Source organism: Phyllostomus hastatus, unplaced genomic scaffold (genome assembly GCF_019186645.2).
Source record: "Phyllostomus hastatus isolate PE091 unplaced genomic scaffold, TTU_PhHast_1.1 phas_scaffold_78, whole genome shotgun sequence".
Lineage (NCBI taxonomy): Eukaryota > Metazoa > Chordata > Mammalia > Chiroptera > Phyllostomidae > Phyllostomus > Phyllostomus hastatus.
In genome coordinates, this window is record NW_025334041.1 from 23,281,601 (window position 1) to 23,306,962 (window position 25,362).

General features: G+C 37.4%; 1 protein-coding gene across 2 annotated transcripts in view; it reads left to right on the forward strand.

Moving 5' to 3' along the window:
- Positions 1-2,219: 2,219 nt before the first annotated feature.
- The window catches only part of THSD7A (thrombospondin type 1 domain containing 7A), a 369,265-nt gene continuing 346,122 nt past the window's right edge, over positions 2,220-25,362 (forward strand). The window contains exons 1-2 of one of the 2 annotated variants that reach the window (XM_045827695.1): positions 2,220-2,284; positions 18,954-19,488. In XM_045827695.1, the coding sequence (XP_045683651.1) occupies positions 19,299-19,488 (190 nt within the window). In that variant the 5' untranslated portion in view covers positions 2,220-2,284; positions 18,954-19,298. Of the gene's footprint in view, positions 2,285-18,807; positions 18,837-18,953; positions 19,489-25,362 lie in introns of those variants that run through there. The other variant, XM_045827696.1, reaches the window with a different exon arrangement.

Here is a 25,362-nt window from a genome sequence, read left to right on the forward strand (position 1 = left end):
TTATTCAAATTACCATGGTAGGGGTTTTTTTTTTGTCTCTTACAGGTGTATATGCACAACTAATTTTGCAAATAATCCACTATTCAACAGTTAACCCATCAATGGAATATGTAGAAATTTTCATGTTTACATGTATACTTAGTTTATTTTAATTATTTCCAATGGAATTAAAATTGTTGTTCAAGGACTTTTAAATCTTGTCATGGTTGGTCACCTTCACACATTTATAAGTTTAGATAAAATGAATAATAAATGGTAAGTGAAATAAGCCAGGTGGTGAAAGACAAATACCATATGATCTCACCCATAAGTGGAACCTAATCAACAAAACAAATGAGCAAAATAGAACCAGAGACTTGGAAATAAAGAACAAGTTGAGGCTGAAAAGCTTCAGATGCATATGCAGCTTCAAAAGGAGGAATCGGGAAGGGGCGAGCAAAGGAACACACATAGAGGACTCATGGGCACAGACAATGGGGAGGGATTGATTGTGAGTATGGGGGAGCAAGGTAGAGGCAAGCAATGGGGAAAAAGGTGGGATGACTTTAAGTGAACAACAATAAATTTTAAAAAATGAATAATAAATGTGGAAGGCTTTAGTTGTATGATCATCACATTATCAGTACTTAAGCAAGCATTCCAAATCAAACCCCCAACTCTAGGTGTTTGTAGTAAAGATTAGCTTTAGATATTCTTGAGGGTTAAAATAAATCCAAACTCTTAAGAAGACAAGGGTAGCCAAATGCTAGTAAATAAATGCAAATAAAGCTAGTGCTTTAAAAATTGATTTTTTATTATTTTATATGTCAGATACACATATATTGTTTTCATGTATAGAGGATTATGTTTTATCCAAATGTTATATAAGTATTCCTCTGTTGTCTATTCTTGATTATTCACAGATAAATCATCCAGTGTAGATAATCCATTCCCTAAGTTTCCCAAGTTTCATTTGAATTCATCTGTTGCCAATTTTCTTTAGTTAGAAGTTCAGTGGAATATGTGAATGTTAGGGGTATATGGACTGTATGTTTTATTTTATATAGCCTTGTTTACACATGAAAAGGTAAGCTAATAAAAATCTTCCCTAAAACAGTGTTTTGGGTTCTAGTACAGCAATACTTTCATAATTTGAAGAAGCTTCCAGAAAATAAAAACAAGAAATGCGAGACTATACCACCGGTACTACTACTATCATTATTTAGGATAGAGTTGACCCTGGGCCCAGCTGCAGGGGTTGTTTTTCAGGCCCATTCACCACTGTTTTCTACCACATCTCTCATAATTCTGGGTTTCACAGCAGCTCCTCCTACTCCTTATCTACCCTGAATTTCCCAGTGTTAGTTCCCTTCTAGTCACAATTACCCAGGTAATAAGAGGACTTCACAGGAGTCTGTATAAACAAATGAATCACTATTTGAAAATATTGTATTTAACTCTTTAAAAGTGAACTGTTCTAGGAAAATGGAAATTTCATATCCTATACTTTCTGATTCTACCTAAGGGGCATATTCAGTATATTATCCATGACAAAGACATATAGTTTATATGAATACATAGATTTACAGATAGGTACATACATATTTACACAGTTATATTGCCTAGTTATAGAACACATACTACTTATATAATATAAATATTACACATGCATACATATATTTGTATCTGTTGAGTTGTTTCTGATTCTAACTTTTCTCGTTTCTTGGACAGTTTTCTGTGCTCTCCACTGTCCTCAGTTCACTTGTAAGTCCTAAACAAATGGTCAATATTGATTTGTTGATTCTTTGAAGAACTATGAAGAAACAAAACAAGACTGACAAAAACTTTTAAATCCCATGAAATCTATTGTCACTGGCATAAAAATGTGTGAGATATTTGGGAGCATAAAATGACAATATCTGATAAAGTGATGTGCATGCTGTGACTAAGCTATGATGCCACATAAGGGTGTCTTCTGGAGGGAAACTGATGTGTTCTGGAAGGGGGATGCAAAGCGATTCAAGCGATTCGAGGCAGCCTCCTTTTTAATAGCAAAATAATAGACTTAACCTAAGTGACCAGCCAAAGGAAATGCATAGATGTATGTTTATTCAATGGATTTTACAGTGAATAAGCATTCTTCTTCTTCTATGTTAACAGAGATTGGCAGTATTGCCATTTGGGGTATGCAGAAGCAAACTCTGAGGCACCGCTGTAAGTTCAGGCAGCACATTTGGGAGGTGATCCACAAGAATCCCAACAGGGGAGTGGAGAAGTGAAACAGGAAGAGAAGAAAGCCAATAAAGTAAGTGTTGTCACGTAAATCACTACTGTAAGTATGGTGGATGCGCACAGTCCTGCTGGAGAATTCTGGAAGACTGGGTGGAACAGTCACTTTTGAGGTCTCATTTAAGGACCAGGGACACCAACTTCCATCAGTCACTTGTTAAGGGCTTCAGCATAGGGGTGAGGCCAGGAGTAGCTTCCTTCTTGAGACTTCTGCTCTGCTGCACAGTGGTAGGTAGTCTCTATTGATCCAAGAGAGCAAAGGCGAAGAGATGCAGATGCTGGCAGTACTGTAAATGCCTGGAGGATATGAGAACGCTCGTCTCGCTAAACTGATGACTGTACTTGCTGGTGCAGGGGAATGGACAGGAAAGGAATGGAAGTGGGTCTCTAAAACAAATTCCATTTATATGATTTTCTTTGTTTACTTAATAAAAGTGGTGTAAATATGAATGAACAATGTTAGTAATTTTTACTTGATTGTGGATGCAGAGATGTTTGTGATGGCATTTTTAAAATAGTTACCTAAAATTTTTTAAAAACTCTCAAAATAAGGTAGCATAAACTAAATGGCTAGTCTTTTCTTACTCAGCATACACTGAAAGGCCGAGATCAGATATATGAATTATGAACTCCTTGACATCAGATACCGTACAAATTGGTTTGCGAGGAGACTTACACAGAGTCTTGGAGAGATTGTAAAGTAAGTGACAGAGTTAGTTAGTGATGGATTCCAGTGGACCAAGCCGTGTTTCTGCAGGTACTCAGGACTAGCTGGGACTCAGCCATTTGAGCTATAGCCACCAGCCTCAATGTAATTGTCTCTAATATCTCTAAATGTATTTTGTCACTGATGAGGGAGAAATTTAATTTTCATTCTTAAGTGACAATAGTGTAGAGTACTAGCTAAAAAGTTCAGGTCCTAGATAATTACAGGCATTGTGCAGTGGGATGTGAATAAACAAGGCTGCTGAAAATTTAAGAAGCCGATTATTGGAGTCTCGGCCAGGCTCTAGCTTGATGCCAGTGAGTCTGTGAAGATGAGTTTCCATCTTTTATTTCTTTGAGACAATAGGATGCAATTGTGAAGTCACCATGATCTCAATCCATGCACAAAATTACTAAAGAATAAGACATGTATCTTCTTCCCCTTTGCTGTAACTATGACAAAGGTAATGCTGCTGCCAGACATCCCCTCTGAATGTTAAGAATCACATTAGGAGATGAGTTGAAGCACGGGGCTAATCCCATTCCAAAACATAACCAGAAAATACCTCAACAACCCAGGAACCCTATTTAAAGCAGCCCTTAGGCCACAAACCTACTTCAGAAAAACCAGTTCATTCTGTGTTTTCTGTCCAGCCAGCGTGAACTGAATTTTATCAGCCTTGCTAATAGCTGTTCTCTCATTTACCAAAGGCTGTGACCATATTTGGTGAGTAATAAAATATGTGTTTTATTTGTTATTTTGAAGGAAATAAGAGTGGATAAAACCGACATGAAAAGGCAGGGGAAGAAAATTCTTGAAATTATGTAGATAAATGTATTTCACAGAAAATATTGTTTGAAATAAAATTAAGAAACATTGATTGGAAAAGAAACACTTCTCTTCCTCACAGAATTATAATGTGAAAAAAGTAGCTTTTCCTCTTTTAGAATGAAAATTCCTTTGTGGTAACAACACTGGGAGCATTTTTAAGAGTTGTAAAAATGTAATGCATTTCAAGATACTAATCAAAAATAAAGTAAGGCACAAAAATTTTCAGAAGTCTGCAAGGCATATGCCATTTTTTGTTGTATACATTTTGCGGGTCTAAAAATGTACTAGTTGATTTGCTTAGATCCTACACAACAAGAAAATCTTGCAAAACCAAAGGCCAAGACCAACCTGGGGTATATTACTGAATCAGTTTTTTGCCTTAGGCAGTGTGTAATGCCAGTATAGTTCAGATTTTGCTTCTGAACTTGATGTTTCGGGGTCAACATTCTTCAACTGCATTTTGTGTGAGCTTTACCTAATTAGTGACTGCAAGGAGCAATGGCACACAACTGCTGTGAGTGTTGCTCTCTCCTTCACCCCGCAGCCGTTTGAGATGGAAACCGTGATCAAGGGAGATTGATGGTGGTCACCTTGGAAGGGTGTTGAAGCTGCCAAGGCCTTAGACTTGAAAGTGTGAAGAGAAAAATCTCTAAAAAGTAGACACTCAGACTTCATGGAACACCAACAGGCTTAGACAAAGTGTCACAGGATCTTGGCACGTCAAAAGCTAAATTTTCGTCAAAGTTTATTGAGGAGAAACTGCATGACTCCTCAGTCAAAATCTCCATCAAAAATAGATTTTCACAACATCTGCCATATCTTCTGAAGGAGAAAAATGTCCTACAAAATTTGGTGCCTGAATATTTCTTCAACCTCCTAATTTCTACTCTGTTTTTAGAAATTTTCTTTATATATATATTAAATCATCATGTTATACATCTAAGACTGTACAATGTTATGTGTCAATTATAGCTCAGTGAAACTGGAGAAAGTGACTAATAGAAACATTAAAAAACTATTTCCATTAGCTCTTTATCATTTTGAGAGTTTCTAAAGAGTTTTGCACCTGGTAAACTATTCATAATTTCTTGGATTTTGAAGGACTATCCTATTTACTGAAGTTCCAATTAGAAACTACATTTTTCATCTTCATTTTACTTCTACTTTTGGTGATATTTCCTTAACCTTACCTAATAAAATCTTTGTGCAGTTTATTTCTTTCTACTATCATATCTTATGTTTAAAGTGTTATTTCTTGTGCTCTGACCCTTCCTGTTTTATGGTATCTTATGTCTACTTCAATTTTTTTTCAACAACGTCTTGTAGTTTTCAGTGTATATAGGTCCTTTACTTTTTCTGTTAAGTTTATTTCTAGGTATTTTATCATTTTTGTAGCCATTATGGATGGAATTGTTTCCTTTATTTCTTTTTTGAATGTTTCATTATTAGTATACAGGAATGCAACAAATTTTTGTACATTTATTTTGTATTCTTAATACAGTTTTCTTTTTTATATAATTGTATTGTATTGACTGGCTATTATAGTTGTCCTGATTTTTCCCCATTCGTACTCCTCCACCCAGCACCCCACACTCCCTCAGGCAATCCCCCCACCATTGCTCATATCAATGGATCATGTGCCTAACTTCTTTGGCTACTCCATTTCCTATGCTGTGCTTTACATCTCCATGGTTATTCTGTAACTACCTCTCTGTACTTCTTAATCCCCTCTCCTCTCCATGGGTGAGGCAGAGCCTCCTTTCCCCACGCATTCTCCTCCATGGTGTTCCCATCTGGCCACCATCAAAATGTTCTCCTTATCCATGATCTATGTCTCTCCTCTTGTTTGCTTTGTTCAATTGTTGATATGTATTTATTGCATTTTATTGTTCATGGTTTTGATGTTCTTTTTCTTAAATGAGTCCTTTTAACAGTTCATATAATAATGATTTGGTGATAATCAAGTTTTTTAATACTTTCTTGTCCGGGAAGCTCTTTATCTTCCCTTTGATTCTAAATGATAGCTTTGCTGAATAGAGCAATCTTGTCTGTAGGTCCCTGCTTTTCATGACTTTGAATATTTCCTGCCAATCCCTTGTAGCCTGCAAAGTTTCTGTTGAGAAATCAGCTGATAGTCTTATAAGAACTCCCCTGTAGGTAACTAACTGCTATTCTCTTGCTGCATTTAAGATTCTCTCTTTATCTTTAACCTTTGGCATTTTAATTATGGTATACCTTGGAATGGGCTCTTTGCAACATCTTGTTTGGGATTCTCTGCACTTCCTGGACTTGCCTGTCTATTTACTTAACCAAATTAGGGAAGTTTTCTTTCATTGGTTTTTCAAATAAGTTTTCAGTTTCTTGCTTGCTCTTTTTCCTTCTGGATCCCTATGATGTGAATGTTGGATCTTCTGAAGTTGTCTCAGTGGCTTCCTATACTATCTTCATTTTTTTTTTGGCTTCTTTTTCTTCTTGTTGTTCTGATTGTTTTTTGTTTGTTTGTTTGGCTCCTTATGTTACAAAACATTGATTTGATTCTTGGCTTTGTCCACTCGACTGTTGTTTCCCTGTAAATTGTTCTTTATTTAAATTAGTATATCCTTCATTTCTGTCTGGCTTTTTTTATGCTGTTGAGGTCCTCACTAAGTTCCTTGAACACCTTTGTGACCAGTCTTTTGAACTCTGCATCTGATAGATTGCTTATCTCCATTTTGTTTAGCTATTTTCTGGAGGTTTGAACTGTTCTTTCATTTGGGCCATGCTTCTTTGTTTCCTCACTTTGACAGCCTCCCTGTATTTGTTTCTATGTATTAGGTAGAGCTGCTTTGACTCTGTGACTTGGTAGTGTGTCTTAATGTAGCTAGTGTCTCGTAGGGTCCAGTGGCACAGCCTCTCTTGTCACCCATGCTGGGCATTCAAGGTGCACCCTTTGTGTAAGCTGAGTACACCTTACTCTTGTAGTTGAGATTTTGTTGCTGCTGGCAGATCAATGGGAGAGATTTGCCCAGACCAGTCAGGTGAGGGGACTGCTTGTGACCACTGACCACCAACCTTCACCCTCCGTGAAGGATCTGCTGTGCATGGGCAGGATGGTGGTGCCCCAACGTGGTCTGTAGCTGTCCACTGGGTATGTTAGCCCTGGGTTTTCCTGGGTAGTGCAGGCCAAGGCCAACCCCCACCTGTGTTTGGCCTGGGGAACCCCTTCTGCACTATGAAGCAAAATGAGATGGCTGCTACTTGTACTGAATTGAGAGATTCCTAGGCAGAGCCAAGCTGTGAATCTAAGATGGCTGCTGCCAGTGAGAGGCCTGGGGCTCACTGAAGCCAGCTATTGTTTGTTTAATATGATTCTGGAAGTTGTGAAGCACGAGCCAAGACCAGCCATTCATATGGAAAAGCAGCTTGGGTGGGTCCATAAGTTGGGTAAGGCAGAGCCTCTGAGCATCTCCAAGGTGGGTCAGACAGTGTTAGCCAGGTTGATGAAGTCTCAGATGTCGTACCAGTTTACCGGCTCTTTGCTGGAAGGGTTTAGAAAAGGGATAATGGACTCTGCTCACCTTGATAACAGACACTTCAGTTTCTCCCTGTATACCACTGGTGCCTTTCAAGCCACTATGCTGGTATGGGAGCTCAGAGGGAGTGTGTCTGAGTAGTCGAGGCCATGTGTGGGTTAAGAGGAACTGCTTGGGGCTCCAGAAGTTTCTTCCACTGACTTAATTCCCACCAGTGTTTGTAGCCAGTTGTGGGGACTTATTTTCCTGGCACTGGAACTCTGGGCTGGAAGGCCTGGTGTGGGTCTGGGACTCCTTACTCCCAAGATGTTCCTCCCAAATTTTTATACACCACAGGAGGGTGTGGGACCAGCCCATTCTGTGTTTCCACCCTTCATAGCAGTCTGGATGGATGTGGTTTCTTTAATTCCATAGTTGTCATACTTCCATTCAACTCGATTTCTGACAGTTCTGAGTGATGGTCCGGTCAAGATGGCATCATAGGTAGACATGGCTCACCTCTTTGCATAATCACATCATAATTACAACTAATATAGTTTTCCAATTACATTCTTTTAATAGAGTTTGACAGAATCTGAAATGAAAGGGTTGCTAAGGCAACTAAACTTGATTTGCAAGAAAAATCAACTCATGCTGTAATGGGACAGCATCTCAATGGATATTTCCTATTTTTTGAAAGCTTTTCTGCATTCACATTTATTAAATAAAGTAAATATGCTTTTGAACCTGATCTAACCAATCAGGCAAAATGGAATTTAGTAAGAGAAAAGACAATATTAAAGTCACATGTTTGCCAAACAAAAAAAAGTAAAAGAACTTTACTTGAAAGCTCTTACTAGGAGAAAATGAGTTTTATAGCTCTATGTGTGTCTCTAAATCTATATGAAATATGAATATTTTAAATATTATAAGATATAGCACTTTGACCCTAATCAAAGTAATTTGCTGAAAAAAATATGGAAACCTCTATGGATGTTTGGGGGTATAAAAACACACATTATTGAATAAACAGTCTATGAAAAGTTGAATAAACATAAAGCGTCATCCTTTGGATATTTAGCATTTTTTGAATTTCATACTCTTTGAATTCAAGTTTCTTTTTTATTAAATTTTCTGTTTTTATTCTTTCAATAATCTTTAAGTAATTTTTATTCATTTTATTGCATTTGCTAACTGGGCTGACCTTTACACATTAACAATGAGATGTAGCATCTATACAGCAAGGTCAGTTTGCATTTCCAGTTGTGCTCAGAGTAACAATTCCAAAGATTTCTCACCGTTCAAAAAGCACTCAACTTTTTGGTGATTCAGCAGTTTTGAAGTGAGGAAAGGAGGATAATTTCTTAGGTTTTAAAAGCATTTTCCTTTCTCAAACAAATAAATAACAGAAACTTATTAACAGCCAGGATTGAAAATACATAGAGTGAAATGTAATTTGATGATGGCTTCATCGTCTGCTAATGATGCCATAAATGTAAGTACAGACTATAAAATTTAAAACTTTTAAAGCTCGTGTTTATCTGATTATTCCAGAAACATTTCAGAGAATGAATTTGTTTGTAGCGAGGTCAAAACAATTGAAGAAGTCTTGCATGGAATTAGACTTGTCAAACCACTGTATCTGGAGGTATAAGATGCTCCATGGCTCCATGGAATACAATGACAACTTAAGCTCCCTGCAGACGTATAGGGATATAAAAGGAAGGTTTAATTTCAGAGCAATGTGCACTCATGACCTTTCTGCTACACAGTGAACTCTGATTAATGTTTCTACTCAAGGTGCTGCAATAATCATTAACTCAACAAGAAACTTAACTAAAATGTAAACAATTAAATGAACCTTTTAGTGCAGATTTTACTGGTTTAAAGAAGATTAGCTCCTTAATTATAAGAAATTATAATCATCTCTCTGTTGTTGCTATTACTAGATGACTCCTTTATAGCACAAATTGATTTGTGGGATTTAATTACCATATTTGTATTATCTTACTAAAGTTAAGTGTAGAAAACTCTACTAATCCAACTTTTTATAACTATTCTTCTATTGGATTAATAAAAGAGCTTCAAAATTTTTGGGTTAATTGGAAAGGAAGGATTCTGGTAGCCACAGGCAACAATGAAATTATTCTGCTTAAATTATGATTAGAAACAAATATCTGATAACATATTGATGTAAAGTAAATTTTAATGAAAACTGACAAATCAAATGAATGAATTTCAAAAACAACATTCTTTATGATAATCTCAGGGTCACTATAGTTGCTAGGAATTAAGATGACAAAAATATTTATTAAACTCAAAGTAACCACTATACTGGAAGACCCAAAATAATTTGGGCATTCTGCAATTATCTTTGTTGAAACACAGACTTGGTGTTTTGCAAAGAAATCATTTGTTCTGCCTTAGTGATGCTAATTATTCTCAGCATGCAACCACTGTTTCAAATTGCAAAAGGCACATCAGCCTTTGCTGTATGTTGTAGGAATTAAAACCCAATCAAATGAGATAATGAAGTGCATACAAAGAATATGATAGCACTATTGCGATGCAATAAAAGTGAATGCCATTTAAGGAAATGTTTCAAAAATCATAATTTAGAGTGTAAAAACATGTTGTAAAGCAAATGCTCATGATTTAATTTTAATTACTTATTGCTAAAAGATAAGCATTGGGTTTATTTATCGAGTGGTTAAGATGGTTCCTGTTAAAGACTGAAGAACATGGTGGTGGTTAACAGTCCAGCATGAAGCGACATAATGCAGGAGCTTTTTTAACTACGTGGAAAACTAAGAAAATAGTCCACATTATGTTAGAGATAAGAATATACACTTGCAGGAATTCCATGAGACTATATTAAAAAGTATTAATTAAAAATAGAGTAGCATCCTTGCTCTTTTTACTTGTATGCCTTGAAATAATAAAATACATTGGTGCTTCTCTTCATTAAAAAAATACCATCTGTGCTAACATCAACAACATACTACCCATTTAAAAATTTCTACTTATTCTTTTTTTGTGAAACCTATATTATCAGAATACATAAGCCATTAGAAGCCCGCCTATGTATATAATGAGCTATTGAAATATGATAAGGTCTGGGTCCATGTTCCATTTTACTAAAAAAAAAAAAAAACCTCTTGTAATTTAAACCTTGAGTTAATACTTCTTTTATTGTTTGCTTTGTTGTTTTCTTCACACAAGCCATTGTCAGTGATGTTTCCTGCCACCACTGACACTACCTTTTAAGTCACATGGGGTGAAATTAAGATGGATTATAGGTTTTGTCCCTTGCTCCTTTTGGGAGAAACCAGAGCAAGCTTTTCTTTCAGCTGCCAACAAAGTGCAGTCATCTCAGCAGCCCAGAATGGGAAAGCAGCAGGACTCAAGCATCAGCAGTGACAACAGAGGGCATGAAGTTTCTGTTCATTACACACTGTGCAGGCTGCCTGTCTGGAGGAGCTTTTGCTGCGAAGTGTCGACTGAGGATAATATCCACTGTTAGTTACTTACATGCCAACATAATACCCTAGGTGTTAATATGTTAATAAGCTTTTCTCTTGCTCCTGCATCCTTTCTTCATATTACATTTTACCTTTGTTTACATCATGCTAATCATGTATATTATGTTGTCCTAGAGTGGAAGAACATGGCACTTTGGCACGTGCAATTTCAAGCTCAGTGACATGCATCCATGAAGGCTCAGCAAGTGACACATGATGAATAAATCATGGTACCTACAGAGCTTGATGCAGTGTTTGGCACATAATAAGGACTTATTAAATGTTTTCCCATTGGTTGAATGAATGGGTGAATTTTCATCAAAGGTTTGATTTGGAGAACATAGTAGAGATCACATTAAGAAATGTGATAAAATGAGTGGATACTATGAACTTTTCCAAAACCACAACTGGGTCATGATAGGAAGGTCTTAGATCTAGATATTTAGCTTGCATGAGTTTAATGGTGTTTCTCTTAAGTCAGCATTAATATCTCTATTTTTAATTCGAACTAAAAAGTAGCAACTTCAGAACATGCAAACCTCTGTAAAATGAGGTTTTCATCAGTTTTCATTTAGGGACACATGTGTTTATGAGGGCATCTTGTCCACACTGTCAACCTTCTCACACTGAGTACTCACATCCCATTTGCTTATGTCCATCTCTTTTCAATTGAGTAAAGTAAAACTGGGTGGTAAGCTATTGTTTAGGTAGAACTTGGCAGCTCTCAACCCATTCTTCAACTAAGAAAGAAAAAAATTAAGTGCTTTTTTTTCCTTTTACCATAATCTGGGATCTACTGCAACAGTTTCTGTGCCACAGATTAGCAAATGAAAAACGTTATTTTCTTTGTAAATTGCAAAAGGATGCAATTGTCATATGCTGAGACAAGTTAGCATCTGTATCTCAAGGGAAAAACTTTTAGAAGTGGCAGATCTGCCAGCAGCAATTAATTAGAAAGCTTTTCATAGTATTTGCAGTTACAGACGTGTACCAGCAGCCTGAGAAAATTGGTAGTGATATCTGCTGTCACCACAGGGTAGTACAATGGATGGAGCTAATTTACTGATGTTTGTTTTCTTTTTTTTTCCAAGTGTCATATCTTCATCTTACACCGAGCTTGATTTTTCATTGTCAAGTGTTGAACTCTGCATCACTATAGACTTTTTATTGCATTGTAATGCATGGTGTATGAGATGTAAGCTTATCTTACTTTACATGAATGAGTGCTCTTATGCTTGTGAATGCCAAGATGTGTTGAACAGCTGTTTTCCTTTCACCACCTACTAAACAGAAGTATGAAGAACAGCCATTCTCTTAGCAAAGAAACATCTATCAACTTAAAATAATCAGTAGCAAGACTGTCAACAATATTTGTCAATTTTTCTAAAACAAACATAACTTCTATTTAATAAATTATGTTTTATTTCAAGGATGAGTTCCAGGTTTTTAGTTCATTCATGGGGAATTATCTATACCCAAGGTCATTCTTTCTTAGGAAAGTATTGTCCTTGAATTCATTCTGCATATCTGTCTTGGAACATTGGGGCGCAATTGGTTCCCTTTCTAATTACTAAATTAAAAAAACAAGTATTTTTAAATTTTAGACATATGAATTATTAATTTAAATTATTTCTCTTTTCACAAATACTTGTCATGCATCTATTATAGACCTTGTATTATAAATAAATTTAAATTAGACATGAATTTGCATTTATTATTATTTTTTCAGTGGAGAGTTTCTTTACAGATTCACTGATTTGCAGGAATTGTCTCTAATTTGGAAAATAGAATGTGTAGGGAAATTATGGTATTCTACCACATTCAAACTCATTACTAACTACACGGAAAAGTTGTTAAACCTGTGTTAATTTTTTCCTGTACTACATACTAGTATCTTCCCCACTTATTTTATTGAAAGGTATAAATAACATGTAATATGTGAAAGTGATGGACATCATTTAATTATTAAAGTCTTATTTTACAGCTGATTGGAAAATACATAAGAAAAAGAAAAATATAAAATAAAGTAATTGACTTCCAATTACACATGATGGGTTGAACATAAGAGTTCTCCCTGCTTCATCCTTTAAGTCTATTAAAACACCAACAGCAGAATTTAAAATGTATAAATACATAAGGCCAAATAGAATAGGAGAGGAAGAAGATATAGCAGGTCCTCTGATAACATTTCACTCAACATCGTGCCATTATAATGTTGAAGGGATGCTGTAAGAACTTTGTTTTTGTTTATATCAATTAGCTTATACTGAAACTGGTTTTGTTATATGGTGTTCAGCTTCAAGATACAGATCCTATTGAGGATGTTTAGGACTTACTGTAGTACAAAATAAGAGGCATCAAAAACTTAGAAAAAATTAAAATAGGAGAAAAATTTAAAAATAAAACAGCATAATGGAGGAAGCCAAGATCCTGCCTGTATCAAAGTATAAAGCAAGCACAATTCATCGGGAAGGGTCAGAAATCAAAAGTATCTCCTGCTCTGAGGGTAGGGTAAAGGAGGACTGCAGTGTTGTATCGCCAGTGAGAGTCACTCACCTTGTTGTTCATGTAGGTGGTGCCTGAGGGATTCGGAGGGGAAGTCTCATGACCTGTTACAAAAGCCTGCCCAAGTACAAAAGGGTAATGCAACTCTGGACACCACTACTCACCTCTCTTATCAAAGACACATGCTTTGCGTTTTTTCCTCTCCTGTTCTATTAGGCCTAGTATATTTATACATTGAAAATTTTGCCATTGATGTTTTAGTCTGGTTTGGGGATGAAGCAGACAGACTTCATGTTCAACCCATCGTACTAGCCACCATGGAGTAATTACTTCCAGCCTGTCTACATTGTGAATTATATTTCTTATTTGATCAGAATTTAACCCTAAGAGAAGTATATTATCACCAATTTAATTACTGCTAGCTCTCTGGAGAATAGACTTAAATTTTTATATTTCAATAATTATCAACCCACTATTACCTACCTATGTGCCAAAAAATTTGACCAGAAAACACATAGAGATTTATGACATCCAGGTAAGCAGACAAAGAAAACTGTAAGCCTTTGGGGTGGTGGAGTTGCTTGAATGTAGGAATCTATAGCAGAGATATGGCTATGTATTTATCAAAACCATTCCATTCTCTTCATCTTGGGCATACAGGGAGGTAAATTTTCCAGCTGTCCTTACAATTTGGTTGTGGCTATATGTTATCATGTAATGCTCTTTAAGAGACACAACGTAAACATCTCACAGAACTCTAGAACTCTCTTGCCCTCTCCTTTCCTTTGAAAGCAACCATTTAGGCCACGTGTTAAGATACTGAGTCAAAAGATGGAAACAGCCTAGGTCCCTGGAGAATAACACAGTTTAATCAGTAAACATGGATCAATAGAAATTATCTAATCTGATGAATAGAGTGGAGAAAAAAATGAAATGAGCAATGCCTCAAAGCCCTGCGAGGCAACATCAGGCATGCTAACATGTACATGAAAGAAGTAGTGGAGTACAGGAGGGGGAAGGAGGAGAAAAAAAATAATGCTGGAAGAAACTGTTCTCAAAATATTCCCAAAATTGATGAGAAATATTCATCTAAACATTTAAGAGTTTCAGCTAAACCTGAGTAGAATTAGAGTTCTACATCAAAGAGTAGGAAAATGTTATAAGGCACAAAGAAAGACAAAGACTTGAGAACAAGGGAACCATAATAAGATGAACAGCGAACTTTTCATCAGGAATAATGGTTCACAGGAGACATCAGAATGTTACACTGAAAGAGTTAAAGGAAACAAAACTGTAAACCAAGAAACCTAGGTCCTCCAAAACCATCCTCCAAAAATGAAGATGAAATAAAGACATTGCCAGATAAAATCTGAGAGGATTAATTGCTCAGCCTTGCCTTACAAGGAATACCAATGGAAGTCCATTAGTCTGAAAGAAATGAAACCAGACGGCAACTCCAACCCACATAAAAAAATGAAGGGTGTCAGAAATGGTAAACATGTGAAAGAGGCTATAAATATATTTATTATTTTTTCCTAAATTACTTAAGGTTTTATATAGCAGTATTTATAATACTGTTCTGCTGGGATTATAACACGTATAGGTCACATAGGGGAGGATAGAAAAAGGAGACATATTGGAAAAAAGATTCTATACTTTATGGGAATTAAGTAATACTATTCTGAAATAGGTTGTGAAAGACTGAGATAGATAGTGTAGTCCTTAGAGTGATTGACTCAAAAAAACATTTCTAAAAATTCAGAGGGTTTAAAATCGTTTGCTGAAAAACAAAAAAACAAGGCATTAAGGGGAAAAAAAGGAACAAAGGAAGATATGAGATGTACATAAATGTTCACAGCAGAGTTACTTATGATAGCCAAAAAAACAGAAGGAATTCCAATATCCATCAATGCATTACAGGACAAAGAAAATGTAGGATACCCATGTAACAAATTCAAGGAAGAGCTGATTCACAATATAACATGATTAGACCTTGAAAACTTACAGTGAGTGAAAGAAGCCATTCACCAAAGGTCATATATTTTATGACTTCATTTGTTTCAAAATGTTCAAAATAGGTCAGTCCATAGAGCCAAAAAGTGAGTATGCGGTTACCAGAAGCTGGGAAGGAGGGGAATGGGAACAACTGGGTTTGCGATTTCTTTTAGGCCTAATGAAACTATCTTAAATTTAAAACTGGCTCTCCCTTCACTACTACACATCCCTACAAACCAGCAAACTAATCAGCCAACTAACCAACAAACAAAAATTAGTTGTTATAAAAAAGAAGATGTTGGAAGGAATATAAAAGGTAAGTATCAGTGTCAGGCTTGGGAGAGAAAGTAAAATCTATGGCTACTTATTACAAACATAACAAGCGATGTGTTTTATCTTTTAATAATTTGGTGGGTGTGGCAAGAAGGGGGGAATAAAAAGAAGCCTAAAATAAATTTTGTCCATCCCAAATCTTGGTCAAGTATGACACCTAGAGGACACACAAACAGAATTTCTTTTAAAAAAAATAAGGCAAGATGCATCTGTGTAGAGAAAATATTTAAAATTTTTATTTCAAACTGGACATCCTTAGGCTCTATCCTACGTAACACTCTATCAATGAATAACTATATATTTCTTCATTTACGTGCTGTTTTTATTCATAAAACTGATGATGTTAAAAGTTTTTCCCCTCCCTGTCAAGTAATTGAATTTTTGATGATTTATTCTAAATGTTGGTACTAGTCACTGAATGTCATTACCCATATGACTTATGGGTTATGAAGTATGTTTATATGCTTATGTTTGAATAAAGAGAACACACTTGCATGGATATGCATACACCTCTCCCCCCTCCACTCTGTGCAGTTTAGAAATGATAGAAAAATAAAGACAGATGAAAGAACACCGTATAAGAGGTGACAGGTTCAGAATTGTCTCATTTCTAAACATTAAAAAATATGCTTTGCATTTTTCATCTATTGGTTTGGAAAACTTCTATGGCCCTGGCTCATTAATACTTGAACAGTTCTTTATGAAAAATGATGGAGGGCTTTCTTCATGGCATCTGGTACAGATGGTCAATTTAATCTGCATCCTTGAGACTTTTCATGACTAAATTTTGACATCATGTCATTAAACATTTGTATGTTATTTATATCATACTCTAGAAAACAAAAGAATGCTATGTATTGCTATCTGTTGCCACCTATCAGTTTTACTGATAGGATTTATCCAGCCGGACACTACAGCTTTCACAAAGGAGTGATATATATATATATCTCACTTCTGTCTCCTCAGAGACCCATACATCTTTGTCCCCAAGTGCAATAATGACATTGTTATAGAACAGATACGTAGCAGAGGTGGAGACAGATGTTTACATGACTTTGTTTCTATAACCTTGTCCAGACTCGTCTTTACTACTGACTGATGGTGAATGTGTATGTGTTTGTGTGTGGCCCCCTAAGCCTTGTATAAATGGTAATCAAAAGAAGGAAATCCATTGTTGGCTATTTTCAAACACTATCATAGAATATTCACTCGAGTTGTTTATTTTAAGTGGCAGCAAATTTTGACTTAGAAGTGGTCCTTGGCTCATGCTTGAGGTTGTGGTTATAATGTTTTAAATTTCTCCCAGTTGAGCACTTATTATAAAACCATGGATAAACATAAAGATTAGAATCTTAAAGTTTCTTTTGACATTAACTTACTAAGTTTAGCTTCTGATGACTTTTCAAAGGGTTAAGTAATTGCCCTGTACATTAAATTGTACTAACTTGACTCCTTACATTCTCTGCTTTCTGTTGTTATTAATGAGTTTTTACTTGGTGAATGGATTTGGGACTTCCCAAGAATGCTTAGAATGGAGTCATATTAACAGTACTTTCCATTTAAAATCCTCCCCGTGTCAGAGTTAGAGGATTTCAAGGTTTAGGACTGTTTTGGTAGCTGAGAAATACAAACAAACTGGATAGGCAAGCACTGCCACTGTGGAGTGCTATTGCGGTTTCCCCTAAGAGGTCAGAACCAAGCACTATTTTCTTCTTTGGTGTGACTGCTTCTTGTTTGGTGTAACTCCTTCAGGGAGCCGTACATTAGTTAAGATCAGGCTTCCTTTGTATCCCTTATCAACCCATAATCTTTTGATTGTTGCCTGTTTTTACCAGTGAAGAAATAGTAATCCACACTAGTTTATCTCTCCTAATCACAGACTCAAAGAGCTAGGGCTCTCTGAGCTTTTAATTCCCTCTTAGAGGCCTAACAGAGTGGAAAGTAAACAAAGAAGGAATTTGCAACCTTCAACATTGCTAATTTCCTCTGATGTCAGAATACTTAAACAGGCAGGATCTGGGAATTATTTGATCAAACCTGCTCTTAATCTAATGCATGCAGAAGGGCTGTGTCTGGAATGATGTGCAAAACGACAGGCGTCCCAAGGGACCTTTATGGAAGGTTTCCTCTTTCAGAAACAGTAGCTTCCTCATTTTAAACTCTTGGTTGGCTCTGCTGATGAAGTAAATTCACAGAAGTACTTTTCCTGCTTTTTAAATTTTATTTTCATTTGGTCAAATATTGCTGACCGGATGTGAATAGTTTTCTTTGGCTTGGCTTTCTGTTTGTAGAGTTTTTAATTGGCTAAATGCCTTGATATTACTTTAGCTTTATTAGGAAATGAATTAATAAAAGGTCATAATTGGGGGAAATAAAGAGAAAGGGCAAAAAGCATAATCTGACATCACACACATGCCTCCATTACTACTGGTTTAAGAAAGTGAAAACACAAAGAACAAAAGACCCAAAGCCATGAGGTTGTTCAGATCCCCTTTTTCTACACTAAGAGTTCAGAGAAATGACGGCCGAGGATGTTTACGTAAAGAATTTACTAATTTGGAGATATTGAAACAATGAAAACTCAGTTTTCCCTTTAATTTTACGCACAAGTTTGTGAATATTGAAAAGCAGACTATTTTGGCGGAGACAAGTAAAGGGAGACCAATTAATTTTATTTATCCATATTTCAGATACAATTTTAATAGTTTTTGTAAAATGTTATCCACAAAACTAGATAGCATTGCGAATACTTATTATTGTGCATATTAATTGTTTTAAAAAGCTACTAAAACACAATTTTGATTTGCCAGAGTAGATCAATATCACTCATATTTTTATTGAGAATAGATTAAGTTGAAACATTTTTAAAAAGTGGTGAAGTGCATTTCCGCAGTAAGTGAACACCTTTGTTGTTTTCCCATGTTTTCACATCTGATCATGAGTACTGCTCCCCACAAAAAGTGATTCAGAAGGCACCACTGAAAATCAATTATAAACAATGATACTTTGTGTACATATACGGTAAGAATAACATACTACTAGAACTAGCCTTTGACTCCTTGAGTGACGAGGAATTTCAATGCCTGTTATTTGTCAGCTGAAGCCTGTCGGGTGATGATTCTTTTTATTGGTGTATCCTTCCAAACATATTTCATCACACCATGTGCACAGGAGTTCTTTGGGCGGGTATGTTGCATCTGGGTGCCCCCTGTCTCTTTCGCTCGCTTCCTTTCTCGCCCTCGCGCTCCCCCCATCCCACCCCCTCTCCCTCATTTGGGCTCACGCCCCCTCCTCTCTTTCCAGCTGGCGGCCGGGGCTGCGAGGCTCACCAGACCTGGAGGACCTGCTCAGTCAGCTGGGGCCCCCTGCGGACGGACGGCTGCTTCCCTCGCCACTAGGACTTGCGACTGTGCGCGGAATGGCAGCCGCAGCAGCATCCCCGCCAGCGGAGGTGGCGGCTGCAGCCACGGCCACCGCGGACGCTATTGTTCCCCGGTGTTAAAAGAGCTTTCACTCCTTTTCATCTGAAACGAACAATAGCAGGGAGAGCTTTGCTTTCTGTACTCCTTGGGAAGACATTCCGAGGGCAAAGAAAAATTCCCTGCCCACCGTGTTCCGGATCTGGACCCTGGAGCGGCTGCGAGCGGCATGGGGCTGCCAGCGAGGCGCTCGGCGTCGCGGAGCCCGGGAGCGGAGGGCCCGCGCCGGGGCGTCCTGCAGCTGCTCCCGCTGCTGCATCTGCTCCCGCCGCTGCTGCTGCTGCTGCTCTGCCCGGGCGCCTGCGGGGCTGCGGCTCCGGGTGAGGCCGAGGCACCCACCCTCTATCTGTGGAAGACTGGTAAGTGGGACGGAGTTCCCTTGCATCCCATCTTCACTGCTGGGCACCTTACCAAACTGCCGGGCTTCGGGAGGGACCCCTGTGCTTCTCAATGGCTCGGGTATGCTGGGATCCTAGGGTAAAAGTATGATTCTTAGGAAGCAAATTAGGTCACGTCCGATGCTATTTGGAAAGAGAAGCCTAACGACTACGAGGCATTAGTGACTCACTGGAATGAGCTCTCTCTGGCGCAGCTCTGTAGTTAATAAGGACAACCGACGCTGCACTTTCGAGATGAAGTGCTGTGCTTTTAACCTCTGGATTCTCCTTCTACTACGGAGTTTCTTAAATGTATTTCTAGCAAAGAACTAGCGAACAGTTTCGCCCCGGTCCTTATTCTGTCTCGAGGCAAACTCTGTGTTCAGTGCCGAGATACAGATGGGGACAGAACTGAATTTTTTAAGTATAGCTTTGTGATATGTGGGACACGTGGCAACAAGCCAAACCAGAGCAGTTCTGACAGTGAAAGGCGAACGGGGCTCCAGTGAGCTCTCTGAGACCAGGTGAAACTCAGTTCTCCTCGAGTGAATTGCGGGGTTTTTGAAGTGCACGATTGTCAGGATGTTTAGGTTTAAACTTTCTCTGCCTGGAGAATTCTTTTGCTTTGTTTTGAACCAGCCAACACAAGCAGCAAGTAATTACTCCTCAGCACCTCCTGGCAAAGTGCTGACTACAGGTCCTGGTGGAGCAGTGACAGGCAGGAAAACAATACCAAGTGAAGAATCACCGCTCCCTCCCCAGCGACTCCTTTCTCCTCTGAAGGACACTGAGAGTTCTTCAGCAGACTTGAAACTTGTGATGTTTATCAGAGTAAAGTGGGAAACGTTTTTCCTGTTGCTTAGAGAGAAGGATAAATTAAGTTTCTTGGCAATGCCTAGACATTAAATGAAGCATGCTGGAGAAAGGAGGGAGAGTATGTATTCATTATGGGTTTGCAAACAAGTTACAGGAGAATGAGTCTGCTAACTTCAGCTGTCAGTAGTTCTCTGCTACACAGACAGCTCAGTCTACTCTGCAATTATACCGATATCCTGAATTTTTAAAGTTGTTGCATCTCTCCAACAACTTAGTGAGATTGAACAGAAATTGATTTAAAACTAACTTACATGATTTGGCTCACAGTGTTGCACATAATATACACCCACTGTTTTTTTAGAAAAACCATTTGGATTAATGTTAACTGTTGTTAACACTTGTAGTTTCAAGATGATGAGTGGATGTAGATCAAATCAAATGAATTTCAGTGTAAAACAAAGAGTAGATCTCTAGTTTAGTTAAAGCCATAGTTTTACTTTTAAAAAGCTCAGTCATAACAACACATACTAATTAAACTATACTTTACCATTAAATGGTATTATTTGGATGGTTGGTGGGAGCTTCTCAGGTAAGTGTGGGACAAAATAGTGCTTGCCAGGTTGAATTTGGTGCTGTTAAAGTAACAAGAGCCAAGCAGTTATTCAGATAGAAAAAGAGTCTAGGCAACATTTAGTGTGCAGGAACGGAGGTGCCAATATATGTCAACATAAATGTCATGGTGGGAACACAAGCCGATAAACAGTTTGCAATAGCGGGAAGCTGTTGCAAGCAAGGATGTGGAGACCTTGGCTGCAGCAGCAGTTCCAGCTCTTGCTAGCTATGGGAATGTTGGCAGTGCACTTAACTTTGATGCCTCGTTTTTTCAGCTGCATAGAAATGTGGTGATACCCTCTCTGACTATTCACAGTATTATGAAGATCAAATGAGAGAGTTATGAGAAGTAATCTGTAAACTCCAATGTTGTGTGCTTGTCCAGATACAAATAGGCTAGTATGAGAGGGATGATAATGACATCTTTTCAATGGCGATTTGCTGGCTTGGGGGGAAAAATGGTAAATTAAACTGGAGAGCAAAATAATGATCTCTTTATTGTTTTTGAGCAGGAAAGGCAATTTTACCATGTCTATAAAGGAATTGAGAGTACTTATTGAAGGGACTAGGGAATATTTGAAGGGGAGGGATACATTGTAAGGGATACATGAAAATGTAGAGATGACAGAATCATAAGTGTTTCTCATTTAATGAAGATAAAAACTCAGGAGGGAACTGGGAAAGAAAATGAGGTGAGACAGTCCAAGATATCTATTCCATTAGGATAACCTTGGTCTGGATACAGCAGATTATATGGAGTCACATTATTGGTGAGATCATTGAAGTGATGGAGTGAAAGGTACAGTGGATGAGAAGCTGGGATAGAATTCTAACACTGTGTTGATCAACAACAAGCTCTAGAACCTTGGCAAAGTCATTTGACTTTGGTTCTTGGCTTCCTATTTTGTAATAATCATTAATTAGGAAAGATGATATTGAAGGGCCTGGTCAGCCTGAAAGTGTATCAATTGTATGTACACATATGCATATACATGTACTATAAACACACATATATGTGTATATACCTAATACATTAACATGTATATAATAAATGCATGAACATAATACATAAAGTTTGTGACATGTAATATACTACATAATGTATATTATATGAAATTTTAATGTATAATGTATATTACATAAAAGTTTTGCCCTGGCTGGTGTGACTCAGTGGATTGAGCATGGGCTGTGAATCAAAGGGTCACCAGTTTGATTCTCAGTCAGGGCACCTGCCTGGGTTGCAGGCCAGGTCCCCAATAGGGGGCATGAGGGAGGCAACCACACGTTGATGTCTCTCTCCCTCTCTCCTTCTCTTCCCCTCTCTCTAAATATGAGTAAATAAAATCTTTTTAAAGAAGTTTTATTAAATCAACTCACAACAAAGAAATGATTGAGGACTCACTGTGATTTACATGAAGTCATGCAGTAGGAGAAGCTGACTAGGATATTGTCATCTCTGCCCTCAAGAAACTTGCTGTTGAATAATGCTACATGTACACAAGAATTACAACATGGCATATATCATATTCATAAAAGACACACTGTGAGAGCAGGGAGGGTGTGTAGCTGATAAAGGGGGTTGTGCAAAGTTTTAAACAGGAGCTAATGTTGATCTGGATTTTGAAGGAGGGGCTAGATTTTTACTCAGGGAGTAGTAGAAGTCCATTCCATCAGAGGAAAGAGAGAAAACAAAGGTGACGGGCATGAAAACATTCCTAGATCTTGGAAATACTGTAGCTGAAGTCCAGGATGTTTGGTCAGAATGAATGTATTTAATGCCAATGAGGTGAGTTGCGTCAGGTTGTAAGAAAACCTTCAAACCATGGTAAAGATGGTAGAGTTTAAACCATAAGCAGGTGGAAACCATTGGAACCTTTGAGTAAAAGTATTGACTTATTCTTTGCCAGGAATGGAGAGAGGGGAATTCAGAGGCTAATAGGTCAGTAAGGAGAGGGACTAGAGGCAAAGGGGAGCAGAACTAAGACCATAGAAGTTTCAGTGACAGATGATAGCGGAGGACTAGGGGTCACACTGTAGAAGTTTTAGCTGAGGTGTAGAGCACAGGGAAGAAACTCTGTTCCCTGTACTGTGCGGTCATTGCATTCAAAATGACTGAGCAAGTAGAGCAAAGGATCTGAATCAAATTTTGCATTAAGCTTGAACATTCCTCCATGGAAATGATTCAAATGATTAAGAAGGCCACCGTTATGGACAGCTGGTGATGGGCAGCTTCATCATGATAACATGAACATTCATGTGTCACGTCTTCTGCAGAGTTTTCTGGCAAAACATTAAATCACCCAAGTGACTCAGTCCCCCTATAGCCCAGATTTGGCACCCTACAACTTCTGGCTTTTCCCCAAACTAAAATCACCTTTGAAAGGGAAGAAATTTCAGAATGGTGATAAAATTCAGGAAAATATGAGGGGGCAGCTGATAGCAATTGGGAGAACTGTGTGAGGTCTCAAGGTGCCTACTTTGAAAGGGACTGAAGCATCGATGTCCTATGTACAATATTTCTTGTGTCTTGGATCTTCTTCAATAAATGTCTTTATTTTTCATATTACATGGCTAGGTGCTTCGTGGGGAGACCTCATATGCATGTTATATATGTATATATTACATGTATGCTATATATGTGTTTATACACATACACGTTTCATATATGTATATGTAGTATATGTATATATATTTTTTACTTAATTGCTTTGCCTTTCTTTTTCACCTAGATCTCCTAGCCTGCTCCCATCTGACAGTTGTCAGTCTGTTCCATGTGTCTATGCTTCCGTTTCTATTTTGTTAAATTAATTTGTTTATTAGATTCCACAGTACATGAAATCATGTGATGTTTGTCTTTCTCTCATTGGCTTATTTCACTTAGTGTAATGTTCTCCAGGTCTATCATTGCTGTTGCAAAAGATAAGATTTTCTTCTTTTTTGCTGTTGAGTAGTATTCCATTGAGTAAAAAAAAATGCACCATAGCTCTTCTGTCTGCTCACCTATTGATGGGCACTAGGGCTGTTTCCAGATACTGGCTATTGTAAATAACGCTGCTATGAACATGGGTGTGTATATATTCTTTTGACTTAGTGTTTTGGGTTTCTTTAGGTATATTCCCAGTAGTGGAATCACTGAGTCAAAGTCAGTTCCATTTTTAATTTTTGAGGAAATTCCATTCTGTGTTCCACAGTGGCTACACCAGTCTCCATTTCCACCAACAGTGTGTTAAGGTTCCCTTTTCTCTACATCCTTGCTAGCACTTGTTGTCTGTTGATTTATTGACGATAGCCATTCTGACAGTCATGAGGTGATATCTCATTGTGGTTTTAATTTGTGTCTCTTTGGTGATTAATGATTTGAGCATATTTTTATATGTCTATTGGCCATCTGTATGTCTTCTTTGGAGAAGTATCTATTCAGAAACTTTGCCCATTTTTTTAAAGGTAGTATTCTTTTTTTTTTTAAGATTTTATTTACTTATTTTTAGAGAGGGAAGGGAGGGAGATTGAGAGAGAGAGAGAGAGAGAGAGGGAGGGAGAGAGGGAAAGAAACATCAATGTGCGGTGGCTGGGGGTTATGGCCTGCAACCCAGGCATGTACCCTGGCTGGGAATCGAACCTGGGACACTTTGGTTCCCAGCTCGAGCTCAATCCACTGAGCTACGCCAGCCAGGGCTTACTTTGCCCATTTTTTTAAAAATAGAACTGTTCATTTTCTTGGTATTGAGTTATATAAGTTCTTTATGAATTTTGGAAATTAACCCCATATCAAATGTATCATTGGCAAATATATTCCATTGATCTGTATGCCTGTTCTTATGTCAGTACCATGCTGTTTTGATTTTTATGGCCTGGTAGTATAGTTTAATATCAGGTAGTATGATACCTCCTACTTTGTTCTTCTTTCTGAAGATTGCTAAGGATATTAAAGGTCATTTGTGGCTCCATATACATTTTTAGAATATTTGTTTTAGATCTGTGATGTATGCCATTGGTATTTTAATTAGAATTGCATTGAATCTACAGATTATTTTGGGTAGTGTGGGAGTTTTAATGATATTAATTCTTCCTATTTATGGTATATGCTTCTACTCATTTGTATCTTAATTCCTTTCTTTAGTATTCTATAATTTTCAAGTACATGTCTTTTACGTCCTTGTAAATTTATTTATAAGTACCTTATTTTTTGTTGTTGCAATAATAAATGGGATTATTTTCTAAATTTCTCTTTCTGACAGTTCATTATTGGTATATAAAAATGCCATTGATTTCTGGATTTTAATTTCATATCCTGCTACTTTACCAAATTCATTTATAAGTTCTAATAGTTTTTTGTTGGAGCCTTTAGGGTTTTCTGTATGTAATATCATGTCATCTGTAAATAATGACTTTTACTTCCTTTGGTAAAGGACATTTTATATAGACTGG